The following is a 15,606-nucleotide window of genomic DNA, read 5'->3' on the forward strand; positions in this document are numbered from 1 at the left end:
ACTGGTGTTTTAAGGGCACTATTTAATGAAGCTGCCAGTTGAGGACTTGTGTACTTGTCCTTTTGCTCAGTTGTGCACCGGGGCCTCCCACTCCTCTTTCTATTCTGGTTAGAGCCAGTTTGCACTTTTCTGTGAAGGGATTAGTACACAGCGTTGTACTAGATCTAAAGTTTCTTGGCAATTTCTCGCATGGAATATCCTTCATTTCTCAGAACAAGAACAGACTGACGAGTTTCAGAAGAAAGTTCTTTGTTTCTGGCCATTTTGAGCCTGTAATCGAACTCACAAATGCTGATGCTCCAGATACTTAACTGGTCTAAAGGCCAGTTTTATTGCTTCTTTAATGAGAACAACAGTTTTCAGCTGTGCTAACATAATTGCAAAAGGGTTTTCTAATGATCAATTAGCCTTTTAAAATTATAAACTTTGATTAGCTAACACAACGTGCCATTAGAACACAGGAGTGATGGTTGCTGATAATGGTCCTCTGTACGCCTATGTAGATATCCCATAAAAAATCTGCCGTTTCCAGCAACAAAAGTAATTTACAACATTAACAGTGTCTACACTGTATATCTGATCAATTTTATGTTATTTTAATGGACAACATTTTTTGCTTTCTTTCAAAACAAGGACATTTCTTAGTGACCCCAAACCTTTGAACGGTAGTGTACATCCACACAAAACCCAACTCCACTCTGCCACCCCACTCTGTCATTGCCTGTGTCTGTGAACTGAAAACTTGGATGAGCAATACATTTTTTCAACTAAACGATGACAAAACAGAGATCATGGGCCCAATATCCCTCATCAATAAACTGGGTCAACTCAACATGAAAATCTACAGCTGCACCATCCACTCCAACTCCACAGTCAGGAACCTTGGTGTTACATTTGACCCCACTCTGTCGTTGAACCCCACATCCAAAACATCACCAAGTCAGCCTTCTTTCACCTCAAAAACATCTCACAACTCAGACCTTCTCTCACTGACCCCAATGATGAAAACCTCATTCACGCCTTTGTTTTATCAAGCCTGGACTACTGCAACGCCATTCTCTAGTCTTCCCGCCAAAACACTGGACAGACTTCAACATATAAAAAAATTCAGCTGCACAAGTCCTCATACACACACACCAGACCTTGGGACCACATCACCCCCATACTCATTAAACTCCACCAGCTCCCAGTTCAATAAAGCACACACTGGACTGGCACCCACATAACTTACTGATCTACTGGCACCCACATAATTTACTGACCTCCTGCACCCCTACCTGTTCACTGCGCTCCTCGGACACTGGCCTGCTCACCATCCCTCACACCAGGCTCCGCTCTATTGAAGACAAGGATTTTAGCAGTGCAGGTCCCCAACTCTGGAACTCCCTCCACTCCATGTCAGAAACTCACAATGCATACACATATTCAAGTCCACACTAAAGACAGACCTCTTCACACAGGCTTACCCGTAGTCTCTGTTTTAGTTTTTATCTTTTCTAGCTCACTTCCTTGATTGGTCTGTCATGTTTAGTGTTCTCCATGGCTAGTCAGTCATCATGTTTAGTGTTCTCCATGGCTAGTCAGTCATCATGTTTAGTGTTCTCCATGGCTAGTCAGTCATCATGTTTAGTGTTCTCCATGGCTAGTCAGTCATCATGTTTAGTGTTCTCCATGGCTAGTCAGTCATCATGTTTAGTGTTCTCCATGGCTAGTCAGTCATCATGTTTAGTGTTCTCCATGGCTAGTCAGTCATCATGTTTAGTGTTCTCCATGGTTAGTCTGTCATCATGTTTAGTGTTCTCCATGGCTAGTCAGTCATGTTTAGTGTTCTCCATGGCTAGTCAGTCATCATGTTTAGTGTTCTCCATGGCTAGTCTGTCACGTTTAGTGTTCTCCATGGCTAGTCAGGCATCATGTTTAGTGTTCTCCATGGCTAGTCAGTCATCATGTTTAGTGTTCTCCATGGCTAGTCTGTCATGTTTAGTGTTCTCCAAGGCTAGTCTGTCATGTTCAGTGTTCTCCATGGCTAGTCAGCCATCATGTTTAGTGTTCTCCATGGCTAGTCTGTCATGTTTAGTGTTCTCCAAGGCTAGTCTGTCATGTTCAGTGTTCTCCAAGGCTAGTCTGTCATGTTCAGTGTTCTCCATGGTTAGTCTGTCCTTATGTTTAGTGTAACAGTACTTTTACATTATTTTTGTGATTTTGTTTTTTATCCTGCTGATTTTTTGGTATATAAAGTCCCTTTGGGTGTCGTGAAGAGCCCATCAAATAAAATGTATCATATCCTCCCCAATATCAGAACAAGGTAATCAATGTACTTCCATCAACCCAAATCACGTGAAATAAATCCCCTTGTAAATGGATGGCGAGTTCTGCTTTATTCATGACATCTCACATGATCAGTAGACACTGGGGGGAATAAACAGATGGCCTTGTCATACAATGGCAAATGCCTACAGGCAGTAGAGCCATAGCAAACCAAAGGTCAGGAAACACTGGGCCTGACATGGGGTCAGATAGCGGATTCTTGGGTGAGAAGCACATGAATACTACAACTGGTCATTCCTAACATGGAGGGCTACAGTATGATAGTGATTGACGTGAGAGTTGGTTTATAAAGATGTGTAAAATAAACCATAAAATGTTCTGTCAATTTCTTTAAAATACAGCACATTGAAATGTACTTTTATACATAAAGTAAAACAATGTCACTATGTACTGCAACATTCATTCAAAATCTTTTTTAACATTTTTGTACAGATAATTATGTAAACACTCACCTACCAATGAAAATAGTTATGCATTTCAGTCAGAACGTTAAAACAAAAAGATAAGCAACATGAAAATCAGTTATATAGATGTTAAAGGGATAGTTCACTCCAAAACAATGATTTTGGAATGAACTTTCCCTTTAATGAGGGTCTATTAGGGAATTCCCCTCAACCCCATTCCCTCTGTTCTGTCCCAAGGCTCTATGGGCAACTCTGGGTCCATTGTAATGTATATTATGAGTCATTTCATCTCATGTCAGCCAGATGGTGTAGTAGTGTCGGGCTGCTGTCATTTTTTCACCACAGTCTCCAGGTAGCCAATAAACCTTCTTAGGTTGACTTTGATGTTGTCCAGCACACACAGCTGCTCAGGGCTGTACTTTCCCTTCCCCTCTTTACGAATCTGCACACAGAGAACATATAATAGAGGACAGGAAACAGCAATTAAACAGATGACAACAGTGATTTGCATAAAGAATGCATACAACTGTTCCTAGTGATGGGCTGCAGCTCTATTACCTTAGCCTTGAAGACAGGTTGAAGTGCCTTCAGAGAAGACAGTAAATTGATGTTTTTAGCTGCTCTCTCTGCCTCGTCTCCATCCGCAAAAACATCAAACAGAGCATCCAGGGCCTCTCCACAAACCACAAGGTTGGCATCCTTTGCAGCAACTTGGAGTAAGGCATTGCCAATCATCTATAAAAATATATTGCAGTGTTATTACATCATGGTCACAAAGCCAAGATGGGTTAATAAAACTTTTTTTTTTTAATTAAAAGAGGAACAAAAATAGTTAGCTTATGATTTCTTCAGAATTCATAAGCTATCTAAAATACATTTAATCCGAATCAAAAACCAAGGATGAAAATAATAAAGTACCTGCAGAGTTTCAGCTGTCCCCTTCTCTTTAGCCAGTGTGCTTCCTGTGATGCCTAGGATGGCCAGGGCATTCACCCTCACACTGACAACGTCACAGCGGGTCGCTGCCTCACTCAGGCTCATCAGCTGCTGGGGGGTCATACACTGGCAACACACACACAAACACAGACAAAAACAATGAGTCATCCAAGAGACACATCGGGATAGTGCTGTGGTATTGTATAAACTAACAGACAGATGACAGTAAGGCTAGGTAAAATGTACTTCATAGGGAAACTCTCCTCTGCTTCAGTCAGCTGTCTTACCTGTGGGATTTTCATATAGGCTATGATCTGTAAGAGGGATCGCACGGCACTGGTAACTGCCTCAAGGAATTCCTCCTCCTTAGGGATCTCTGAGTAAGCAAATTAACCAAAAATAAATTATGACTGAGACCATTAGTCTCCTTTTTGTTAAGGCCATTGTTGTAAAAGTGAATCAACCTATCTAGTAAAATATGATGTAATAAAAATAATGAAGAGATGGTACGACATGTAGATCTAACCTGGAGCACTGAAGACCAGCGTGGACAGGTGTTGTGCGACATCCTGAAGAGCGGCTGCTCCCCCTAGGGACTCAGCATCCATAGTAGACAGCATGTTGTGAAGGCACGTCAGGGCCCTGTACTGCACCCGATGCATCCTGGGGAGGAAATTGATTTCAGTCAACTCCTAAAAGGCATGTAGCGGTGTGGTAAACAAAGAGTACACCAGTAATGCCATTATAAACCAGAAAAATAGAGTACCTCAATCAAATGAGTGTACACTGATGCATATTGGTTCAGGGTTACTAGGATCATGACAAACCTCTCAAATTATCTTGTGATCTACTATATCACAGAATATCTAGTGTCTCATTCTTTAAGGGCAAAGAAAATGAAACCATGCTTGACAGATAATTACTTTTTCATCAAGATTTTCCAGGTGGGATTGTGAAGACATATGTCCATGGCCTCGCTGCTGGGGAACTGGGTCTTCTTAAGAACCTTGAACATGTAGAGACATGGATGGTTATCACCTTCATACAGTGTAGTGGGTATAACAGAGACAGTAGGAACACACATTGGCCTAGTACCATGACATTACTTATTTTATATTTTGCATGTGAAAAACAGAGGGAACATCAAAAAAGACAAACATGAGAAGTGAAGTGAAACAATTATGCTAGGTGAGGAAAGAAATCCCCCACACCTTTTCTGGGATGTTGTGGTTGATCAGGGCCCCGTGGACCTCAGCAGACAGACACAGTGGGGACAGGAGGCTGGTGTTCCCTTCAGAGAGGCCGTCAGGACACATCTCACTCTCGTCGCTGCTCGACGCCTCCTCCCACTCATCGTCTGATGGGTCTACAAAAACAAACACACAATGAGTCACAACAACCGACATACACCTCAAAAGCTAATTTTAAATCCTAAATATGCATTTGAGCATCAGACAACAGTAAAAATGCTGTCCTCTTATCTATGAACATGCACCAGACAGCTGTGTCAAACAGTAATGAAAACAAACCTCCCCAGGTCAGTACTGCTCTGCTGCCCAAACACTGCTGCCCACAGCACTCACCATCAGAGCAGCACATGTTGACGATGATCTCCAAGGACGTCTGCTGGGCTGTCAGCAAGGCCGTCGCCTCCCTCAGCTCCTCCTTGCCCCTCTGGAGAAAGAAAAGCAGACTATTGACACTGCAGCAGGGACACAGCCACCTCTTTACGTCCCTGAGTAAACCCTGCTGTGTCCCTCTTCCTGCCTGCTGAACAAAGCAGTATCTCCCTGAGGAGAGGGCCACTACAGCTCTGAATACCAACTGAAATACTCTGTGCTACTTTATCAATATTCAGCTGTTTCACAGCATTCAACAGTGAGGAGTCAGGTACGTACTCTGAATATTAAAAACTGAAAATGCAATACTCTTTACTCAACCCTGTAACTTTGGATCTCTATAACCATAACTCAAAAGGGTTTGATGGGTTTGTTTCTGAGTGAAAAAGGACAGGACTTACGGGCAGGAGGTCAGAGAAGTCTTTATCTATCTTGGTTGCCTTTCCATTTGTCCTCGGTCCTACTCCCTCCTCCTCATCATCATCCATCTCCTCTACAGCCATATTCCCTGCAGCTGCCTGGTGGTCCTCCATGTTCCCTGCCTCTGAGGCAGTAGCACTTTGGGCCACCTCAGCCTGGCGGAGCTGGGGTATCAGCGTGCCAGCATCCAGCTCCAAGCACTGGGACAGAGTGGCCATCAGGGCATTGAGGGTCTGGGCCTGGCGGGCCGTGGGCAGGCTGCTCTTCAGGTTCCACACTGACCCTGTTAATGGACAAAGCACAAAGCACACAATGAGCACTGGAATCAGACTAGTTATTTAGTTAGGCTATTAACAAACCGCTTCCAAACTAGAGGTCGACTGATTAATCGGAATTGGCGATTAATTAGGGCCGATTTCAAGTTTTCATAACAATCGGTAATCGGCATATTTGGACACCGATTACGGCCGATTACATTGCACTCCACGAGGAGACTGCGTGGCACGCTGACTACCTGTTATGAGAGGGCAGCAAGGAGACAAGGTGCTAGCTAGCATTAACCTTATCTTTAAAAAAAACGATCAATCTTAACATAATCACTAGTTAACTACACATGGTTGATGATATTACTAGTTATTCTAGCTTGTCCTGCGTTGCATATAATCGATGTGGTGCCTGTTAATTTATCATTGAATCACAGCCTACTTCGCCAAACGGGTGATTTAACAAGCGCATTTGCGAAAAAAGCACTGTCGTTGCACCAATGTGTACCTAACCATAAACATCAAAAATCAATACACAAGTATATATTTTTAAACCTGCATATTTAGTTAATATTGCCTGCTAACATGAATTTCTTTTAACTAGAGAAATTGTGTCACTTCTCTTGCGTTCTGTGCAAGCAGAGTCAGGAAATGTGTAGCAGTTTGGGCTGCCTGGCTCGTTGCAAACTGTGTGAAGACCATTTATTCCTAACAAAGACCGTAATTAATTTGCCAGTATTGTTCATAATTATGATATAACATTGAAGATTGTGCAATGTAAGAGCAATATTTAGACTTAGGGATGCTACCCGTTAGATAAAATAAGGAACGGTTCCGTATTTCACTGAAAGAATAAACGTTTTGTTTTCGAAATGATAGTTTCCGGATTTGACAATATTAATGACCTAAGGCTCGTATTTCTGTGTGTCATTATATTATATTATAATTAAGTCTATGATTTGATAGAGCAGTCTGACTGAGCGGTGGTAGGCAGCAGCAGGCTCGTAAGCATTCATTCAAACAGCACTTTCCTGCATTTGCCAGCAGCTCTTCGCTGTGCTTCAAGCATTGCGCTGTTCAAGCTTATCAACTCCCGAGATTAGGCTGGCAATACTAAAGTACCTATAGAACATCCAATAGTCAAAGGTATATGAAATACAAATGGTATAGAGAGAAATAGTCCTATAATAACTACAACCTAAAACGTCTTACCTGGGAATATTGAAGACTCATGTTAAAAGGAACCACCAGCTTTCATGTTCTCATGTTCTGAGCAAGGAACTTAAACGTTAGCTTTTTTACATGGCACATATTGCACTTTTACTCTCTTCTCCAACACTTTGTTTTTGCATTATTTAAACCAAATTGAACATGTTTCATTATTTATTGGAGACTAAATAGATTTTATTGATATTTTATTGTATTATATTAAGTTAAAAATAAGTGTTCATTCAGTATTGTTGTAATTATCATTATTACAAATATATATAAAAAATAACAATAAATCGGCCGATTAATCGGTGTCTGCTTTTTTTGGTCCTCCAATAATCAGTAAAAAAAAGAAAAGAAAACAAAAAAAAAGAAAAATCATAATCGGTCGACCTCTATTCCAAACCCTGACTTTAGTCAGAGAATGAATGCAGAGTGAATGACCGGTTGACATTGTGAGGTAAAAAAATCTGTAAATAATGTGATAACAAAGATGTTGTAGCCATACCTGCAGCCAGTGTCCTGAGCAGTGTGTGAGCCATGTCCGCCTGTGAGGATAGCAGCACACTCTCTAGAGTCCCTAATACAGCATTGTTCATACTACACAGCAACTCTGCGTTGTCCTCAGTCACAGTGTGCAAACAGTGGGCTAAAGACAAAGAGGGAGCAGGGACTTACTACAAAATACATAATCAAGTCAAATATTTAAATGGTGAAAATGCTCATTAAAGTCGTGTGAAAATTGGTTTGATGAGACTAACCTGCAGACAAAGCCAGCTTGATGTTGTGAGTGTGTCGCTCCAGACACTGTAGGATAACATCCAGAATGCCTGCTTTGTTGAACACAGAGAGTGCCTGGCTACTACTCTCACTGACAGACAGGGTGATGATACAACAGGAGAGTATGGTGTGAAAGAACCATAGAAACATTGGCAAGCTAACAGAATTGAATTCAATTTTGGATCTCTATGGGAAGGCTTCTCGACGGATGCCCAGATCACTAGGTGGAACTATGAAAGTAGGTTGACCGACCAGCTAACATTTGTGTTACTACTACTGTGACATTAACTACTTTTTTCTTACCAGAGATTCCACAGCAAGTTAACTGCTTCATTGGCTACATCTTCCACTGTGTTTTTCTGCCCTTTTAACGAGAGGGCATCATTGGTCTCAAACCCAGCACAGCACTGTGGAGAAACAGTACTGGGGTTCAGACACTATGAAAACACCAGACCTGGGTTCAAATACATGTGTATTTGAGTATCTAATATACTTTTTTCAGTGAGTATTTTCAAATACACAGCCCAGAACAAGTACCTTTATTTGAGTATTTTCAAATACTTATTTCAAATACTGTTTCCAAGTGTATTTCCAAATACATACATACATTCAAATACTTGTCTTTTCAAATAAAATATACGCCTAGCTATCTTAATACTTACTTTGAATGTATGTGAAAGTAATTGAGATATTTGAAATAGTATTTGAACCCAGGTCTGGAAAACATACAGCCCTATAAAATAGCTATGCATTGATGCGACTAACCATCAAGGAAAGGAGGTATGTAGGTGCTTCACTTTTCAGACATGCACACCATGAAACATGTTGTTCAAAATGTGAAAAAAAACAACCTTGGCGCAGCAGGGCCACACCCATAAATACATTAACTTTGTGTCAATCATGGGAATGATTTATGAGGGAAGGCCTCACCTCTCGAAGCAGAGCAGTCAGAGGAGTCATGACGTCCTGTTTCACCATGTCCTCACACACCTCATGACCCCCACAGGCACTCAGGTTCCTGATGTGAGAAGAACACATTACTCAGTCGTTGAACGATAACTATCACATCTGTGCTAACAGTTAATTGAGGGTGTGGTATTTCAAGAGGACTCTCTCAGTGTCTGTTTAGCAAGCCAAAGCATCCTTCACTAACCTACTTCTGTCGTACAGCACATAATGGCTTCAACTACCATCTACATTCACATCTAACATTTTGCACACTCTCTGAACAATCTAGCAATATCTGATAGGCTTGATCCTCAGTCCAGACTCCACACCATCCCTCTCACATCTCTCAGGGGGCCTGTTAAGTGGCTAGTACTGGGCAGTGAACATTCCTTTGGGAGGCTGAGCGCTCACCTGAGTGCCCCTGTGGCAGTCTCCCTGACAGCCAGGCTGCGGTCCAGCAGTAGGGGCCCGAGACGTCTCACTGCATCCCGCTGGAGGAAGCCTGGGATGGTCTGGCTCTGCTGCACCACGCGTGATATGCTGGCACAAGCAAACTCACGCACATCTGCACTGGGACTCTGCAACTAAACACATACAGTATAAACAGGGGTTATTTGTATATTCACTTTTTCATACCATCTCTGTGTTCTTTTATCTTCCAGTTGTATATGTGGGAAACACTTTAGTGGCACTGAACTAGATTTTACAACGTACTGAACAAAAATATAAAATGCAACAAGTTTACTGAGTTACAGTTCATATAAGAAAATCAGTCAACTGAAATAAATTCATTAAACCCGGCCTAATCTATGGATTTCACATGACTGGGCAGGGGAACTGCACATGTCACATTTTACATTTTAGTCATTTAGCAGACACTCAGTGTGTCCTTATGTCCCCAGCACAAGGTGCACCTGTTTAATGATCATGCTGTTTAATCTTCTTGATATGCCACACCTGTGGATGGATTATGAGTTATTTTGGCAAAGGAGAAATGCTCACTAACATGGGTTTAAACAATTTGTGCACACAATTTGAGAAATACACTTTTTGTGCATATGCAAAAACTTCTGGGAACTTTTCTATCAGCTCATGAAACATGGGACCAACACTTTACATGTTGTGTTTATATTTTTGTTCAGTATAGTTCTGTGAAATATTAATGCATTTTTTTGGGGGGGGGGGGGGGCACATGAGCATGATTAGAAAAATGTCATAACACGTGTTCGCCTGTTTTTTTGCATCTGCGGGATGGTCCTTAGGAAGACATTTCATTTGTCCTTTGGAAACATTGACATGCTTATGAAAAGCAGAACTGACCTGCAAGCTTTTCTAAAATAGAGTGCAACATCCATTAGACCGAAATAAAAGTACTGTAGTCAGATCTTGGGGCTTACTTTCTCCAGTAACTCCCCAGCTGGAGAGTCGACACCATCGTGGTCCTCTTCCACTTCCTTTACAGCAGTTACCGACAGTCCCTCTGCGTTGAACTGTGGACGTCTAAATTTGTTAGTCTTACTTTTACCCATAGTTTATTTCGATCAAAATCCCTTCTCGATTCGCACTTAATCTATCATGTAGTAGGCGGTCACACTCTCATGTTTCGCATCATTTTAAGCCATGTGGAACATCGGTGGAGATTCGTCGGGGTGCCGTAAAATGGTGCTTACTCTCGCAATACAGAAGGGGTGTCGTATTTATGTCGCAAAGACTAGACCAGGGCCCCGTTTTTACGCTTCATAGACTAATTTTTCTACTCCCTTCTTTGAAATAATGATCGGTCTAACATGGCTGGAAAACCACAAACTAATTTGCAGTGAATAGTGTTAAACAATGCTTAAACGTATGAATACAATAAAAACTGTAAAGACCAAATTACACATTGAGATTTACTTTCAAACAAATTGTATAGACAATCTGGATCAAAAGCATAGCTGTCTACAGGTTGCAACCATATACTACAGTAAATCACAGGAAACACATCTTCACACAAGTATTTATTAGGTATATAACAATTAGTTTAAAAATAGAAAGATATCTAAAACAAAATGCATGTCATCATTAGAAATGAACATCTGAACTCATGGCGAATGAGTTATGTCAAAGGATGTGTGAGCCCAGAAGCAGCTTTAAGGGAGACCGTAACACTGACTGAGATGCTGTTAAAAAGGCAGTTGATGTCCTCTCCCCTCACAATCCTTCATTAATACATAATGGAGCACATCAACATAAACACCCCTCAGTATTTCCCCAATCTCCTTCCTTCTTACGTTAATTCAGATCCTCCAAACAGGATTCTGGTCCTTGTGTCAGTCTGTCGTTCAGTGGCAATCAACATAGTCATTAAGAACATTTTATTTCCCCCCCCCAAGAGTTTGTGGTTATTGGATGTGTGGCCGTGGTTTGAGAATTAGTTTCCCCGTCTGTAAAAGAGACAAATCCATCAGTCAATACAATGCATAGATATACAGGCAATAATTCCAAATCATAATTTTAAATTATGTAAGGAATGGCCAAAAAACGTGACAGCTGGATTGAATTGATTATGAATTAAGGTAACCTCAAAGATGACTAATGCAACTTACATCATCACAGGACATGTTGTATTCTGCTAAAACTGTCCGACAGCGAGCTGCAATACTTGAGGAGAGTGAGTTAAAGGAGAATTGTCCCATTTCTGAAGTAAATCTCTATTTTCTTTATGTAAATGGAATGTTACAGAAGGGTCCAGACACTTTTCTTGTGATTTGGCTTGTTTTTGAGAAACTAACCACAACAGCTATTTCTCATTGCTTGTTGTCCAGTATCAGGGCAGACATGAACAAAATATATATTAAAAAAAACATCCTTTTGGAAACAAACACGCTCTCAGTATAGCGATGTATAGGATTATTAAGGCCACCAGGTCCATAGCTGTCATTTACCATCCAAACAGTATCACTACTTCCTTAATGGATACAGTGATGTAGGTCTTTAGATGTTGTACACATGAAATTGTGTAATTTCGAACTTTATCCGCAACGCTACAATCCATTTTGGTCAAGTAGCGCTGTTTCCCCCACGCAGCTGTGCAGGACGAGCGAGTACACGGACATGGACATGGGCCGTGCAGCACTACTGGTAGAAGAAACATTGAGTTGCACAAAATGGAATATAACGTTGCGGAACAAGTTTGGAATGACACAATTTCATGTGTACAACATCTAAAGACCTGTATCACCATACAGAAAATTCTCCTTTAAGGAAGTAGTGACACTGTTTGGATGGTAAATGACAGCTATGGACCTGGTGGCCTTCTTCATAGTCCTACTGAGTAAATGAAGTGTGGAACTTTAAGCAAGAGGAAGGATACATTGATGGTGCAACGACTCGTTTGTGTATTCCAGCAAAGAACAGAGCAATCAAAGTGATGCAGCTGATGGTGAAGAATGGATGGTTCCACAACGATGAGAAGAAAGACACCTGAGAAAGACAGCCAGAGGTACAGAGAGATTAGACAGGCAAACACACACAACCAAACTAAAATCACCTCTAAGGAATACCTGGGATAGGATAAAGTAATCCTTCTAACCCCCCCCCAAAAAATGATTTAGATGTACTATTGTAAAGTGGTTGTTCCACTGGATATCATAAGGTGAATGCACCAATTTGTAAGTCGCTCTGGATAAGAGCGTCTGCTAAATTACGTAAATGTAAAACACACTGATCTGTGTGAAAGGTATCCTACTTTATCACATACACAATCAAGCTGTCATCACAAACACACTGACCTTCTGTGTGTCGGGGTCTATCAACCAGTTCCAGGCTCCAGTCGCAGTACAAACTGAGACCACTATTAGAATCACTGAAACAAATGTGAGATATTGATGTATATCCCCTGAAAACAAGTGGCAGAATAATGTAGGCCTGAATCCTTTACAATAAAATTCAAAATACTCAGGCTGAGAGCCATTTACTCTTGAAATGTTACTGATTATGGTTTGACAGTCGCAACGTAATCATTGATTTGGAACTACAAATACTTACTTCGCCACCTCCCGGTTGCAGGTTGCAAACAGGAGACGTATTCTGTCAATCTTCTCTCAAAAGCTTTTAGGTCTGCAAAAACAAGCAGTTTTTGATGTTCTTGATCAAAACCACACAGAAGGAACATACAATATCCTTTTTTTGTGCTGTGCTTGATTGGTTTGGAACCGATGGAGTAATCCAAAAGTAAATAAACGACTGAATTATGTTTAGTTTGGACTGGCAAAACAAGCCTATAGTTAACGACCTTCTGAGATATCCAGGTTATGAATAGAATCAATCAAATGGGGTAAAGTGTGCGGATACGTTTGCATTGGTTAACAGTTCTGGTGAGCGTGCAGCAGTGGTCTTCTGGGGCTAACAACTACCGGTATGCTAACTATTTATAGCATAGCTAGCTAGCCGGCTAATTAGATAGTGTAGCTAACAAGCCTTTGTGTGAATTTTTTTGTACAAGTTAATGTCGAACCCCCGAGGAGGGAAATCAGCAAAAATGTAATTAGCTTGAGTTTGGCATTTTGACGAATTTACCAATTAATGTCCTTTAAGAGAAAAGGTTAGCCTAGCTAGCTAGGTCAATGCGGCTGGCTAATCAAGCTAACAAACGACTCAAGTGAATTGCAAAGGCACGTTTGTCACCGTGCATTTTACTTTAAAGCGAGACTTCACTTATAATAACATGCATCATGATTTGTGAGAAAAAAAAAATGAATTTGCTTGCCATGTTGACTACCTTCGGCCTGTTCCAAGGAATTCATTGCTCTTCTCTCCGGCTGGTGGACGTGCTAGCTAGTTCTCATGGGCAATTGGGAACAGGCGAAAACCTTAACGTGGATTGGCCGATTTCGAAAAATGTACTGTGATTGGTTTAAACAAGTAACTGCTACGGCGCAACCCCTAGCACCTACTCATCCACTCTTCAGATATTATCTGAAAGTAGGTCGCAGAGACCAAATAGCCATTGAATATATATTTGTTTAAAAGCATGTTTATTGAGTGTTCAAATACCTCACAATCAGCTCTGGTGAAATATTTTTTTTTATATTGACAGAAAATACGAAATGTGTTTTGTAAATCTCACTTATCTCGTTGTGAGGAATCTTTGGTCAATGTAGCAGCACCTAAATTTGCGAAGGCTACATTACAATTACATCACATTAAATATTAAATGTTACAGGCAATCAAGTTCTTAAATAGTGTAGCCAGCTTTGTTGTTTATGGGAACCAGCTTGTTTGCTAACAATACATTAAACATTTCCTTCAGCACTTTATCCACATCATCATCAGATATGTCTTTCATGTCCAAAACATCAAAACCATCCTGGTTGTTGTAGGTGACCTCGCTGAAGGTCCAGCCAATTAGAGCTCTGAATCCTGTAGCCGTCTGCAGTGAGCAGATGGACTTGTTGGTGAATAGAGACTTTGGATCTGTCTGAAGGCAGTGGGAAGTCTCTAGGAAATGATCAACCCCACGGGGAACCAGGGTGAAGCCGTAGATCTTCTTGGTTGGGCTCTTGTCTACCAGAGGCGAGTTGGTAAAGGCCTCATTGACAACCAGAGGCTTTCGACCAGTCTTCTCCAGGGTCCACAGGTCTCCATCTTGTATGAGACGGAAGACACCAGGGGATTGTGGCTGGTCCTTCCCGGAGACGAGCTCAAGAGGGTGCCATATTTGGGAGGATACCCCAAAGCTCACGTCTGCAATGTAAGCAGTCCCATCAATGACTACCTTGTTGATGAGGTGAGAGTCTATTGGCCCGAACTGGTTTATGGTGTTGTTGTAGACTCTTGAACCCAGTGTTATTGGATTATAACCCATCTCTTTTAGTACCCAAGCAAAGAGGAGGTTATTCTCACAACACCAACCCCCCCGATTGCTCCTCACAATCTTATTGAAAATCAACTCATGGTCCATAGTGATCTTCTCACCACAGTGAATGCTGAGGTTTTCAAATGGTATTGACATCACATGGTGTTTGTGGACCTGGTTCAGTGTTTCAAGGTCTGGTTTAGAAAATGGGCCGTAGAACCCGATCCTCTTGAAGTACTCTTCCAGATTCATTTTGTCCTAAGAGTTAACAAAACAAAGACACTGCATGAGTTTCTGCTTTTGCAGGATTTACGACTAGATATACAGAAACTGACATCCGCTAATGTCTCATTCACAATTTGTTTTTCACATAGAGTAAGATCCTCTTTGCAATTGAAACACCACCATGTAGGCATTATCCTTGAATTGAAGGATAAAAGATTAAAGAATAGACAAAAACTTGTGATACACATTTTTTCATTTCCATTTGATGATTACTTACTTTCAAAGGCAGTGAAAAAGTAGTTTCTCAAAGTATTGCTTGCTGTTCAGAGTTCTTCAGGGCAAGAAGGGCAAAGCAGTTGTGCATTAAAAGAGATAAGAATGGCTCTTGCATAACAAAAAAACAGAACACCCTAGACTTTGCTCATGTACTGGAAAGCAAAACTAAAGTTCACGAGTGAGCCTTGCATAAGGGACCTCACTTGTAAAACACTGGAGCCTTGTGGTGTGTATGGGAAGTGTTGTACATTTCAGATACACTGAAATTTTTATTGTATTTTTTATTTCACCTTTATTTAACCAGGTAGGCCAGCTAAGAACAAGTTCTCCTTTACAACTGCGACCTGGCCAAGATAAAGCAA

At 41.1% G+C, this 15,606-nt stretch overlaps 3 protein-coding genes across 4 annotated transcripts; all 3 read right to left on the bottom strand.

Annotated features, from left to right (window-relative positions):
• Positions 1 to 2,355: 2,355 nt before the first annotated feature.
• Positions 2,356 to 10,579, bottom strand: heatr3 (HEAT repeat containing 3). The gene is made up of 15 exons (XM_029721070.1): positions 10,305 to 10,579; positions 9,319 to 9,491; positions 8,890 to 8,977; positions 8,263 to 8,366; positions 7,941 to 8,050; positions 7,688 to 7,828; positions 5,689 to 5,990; positions 5,252 to 5,342; positions 4,880 to 5,034; positions 4,592 to 4,674; positions 4,195 to 4,331; positions 3,956 to 4,044; positions 3,651 to 3,794; positions 3,291 to 3,467; positions 2,356 to 3,174 (listed from the first exon to the last, which is right to left on the bottom strand). Exons 1-15 carry the CDS (start codon positions 10,434 to 10,436, stop codon positions 3,061 to 3,063), a joined length of 2,040 nt encoding a protein of 679 aa, XP_029576930.1. The 5' UTR covers positions 10,437 to 10,579; the 3' UTR covers positions 2,356 to 3,060.
• Positions 10,580 to 10,891: 312 nt separating this feature from the next.
• On the bottom strand, positions 10,892 to 13,763 carry LOC115167038 (nuclear envelope phosphatase-regulatory subunit 1). 2 transcript variants are annotated; one of them, XM_029721073.1, is made up of 6 exons: positions 13,667 to 13,763; positions 12,934 to 13,005; positions 12,678 to 12,751; positions 12,260 to 12,369; positions 11,493 to 11,547; positions 10,892 to 11,330 (listed from the first exon to the last, which is right to left on the bottom strand). In XM_029721073.1, the coding sequence occupies exons 1-6, from the start codon at positions 13,689 to 13,691 to the stop codon at positions 11,289 to 11,291; spliced, it is 378 nt and encodes a 125-aa protein (XP_029576933.1). In that variant the 5' UTR covers positions 13,692 to 13,763; the 3' UTR covers positions 10,892 to 11,288. The 2 variants fall into 2 exon arrangements, with proteins under 2 accessions (XP_029576933.1, XP_029576932.1); XM_029721072.1 differs by having other exon boundaries at positions 13,655 to 13,753.
• A 138-nt stretch (positions 13,764 to 13,901) lies between these two features.
• LOC115167037 (arylamine N-acetyltransferase, pineal gland isozyme NAT-10) lies at positions 13,902 to 15,401 on the bottom strand. Its single transcript, XM_029721071.1, has 2 exons — positions 15,246 to 15,401; positions 13,902 to 15,001 (listed from the first exon to the last, which is right to left on the bottom strand). Exon 2 carries the CDS (start codon positions 14,993 to 14,995, stop codon positions 14,123 to 14,125), a length of 873 nt encoding a protein of 290 aa, XP_029576931.1. The 5' UTR covers positions 14,996 to 15,001; positions 15,246 to 15,401; the 3' UTR covers positions 13,902 to 14,122.
• Between the last annotated feature and the right edge of the window lie 205 nt (positions 15,402 to 15,606).

Source organism: Salmo trutta, chromosome 29 (genome assembly GCF_901001165.1).
Source record: "Salmo trutta chromosome 29, fSalTru1.1, whole genome shotgun sequence".
Classification (NCBI taxonomy): domain Eukaryota; kingdom Metazoa; phylum Chordata; class Actinopteri; order Salmoniformes; family Salmonidae; genus Salmo; species Salmo trutta.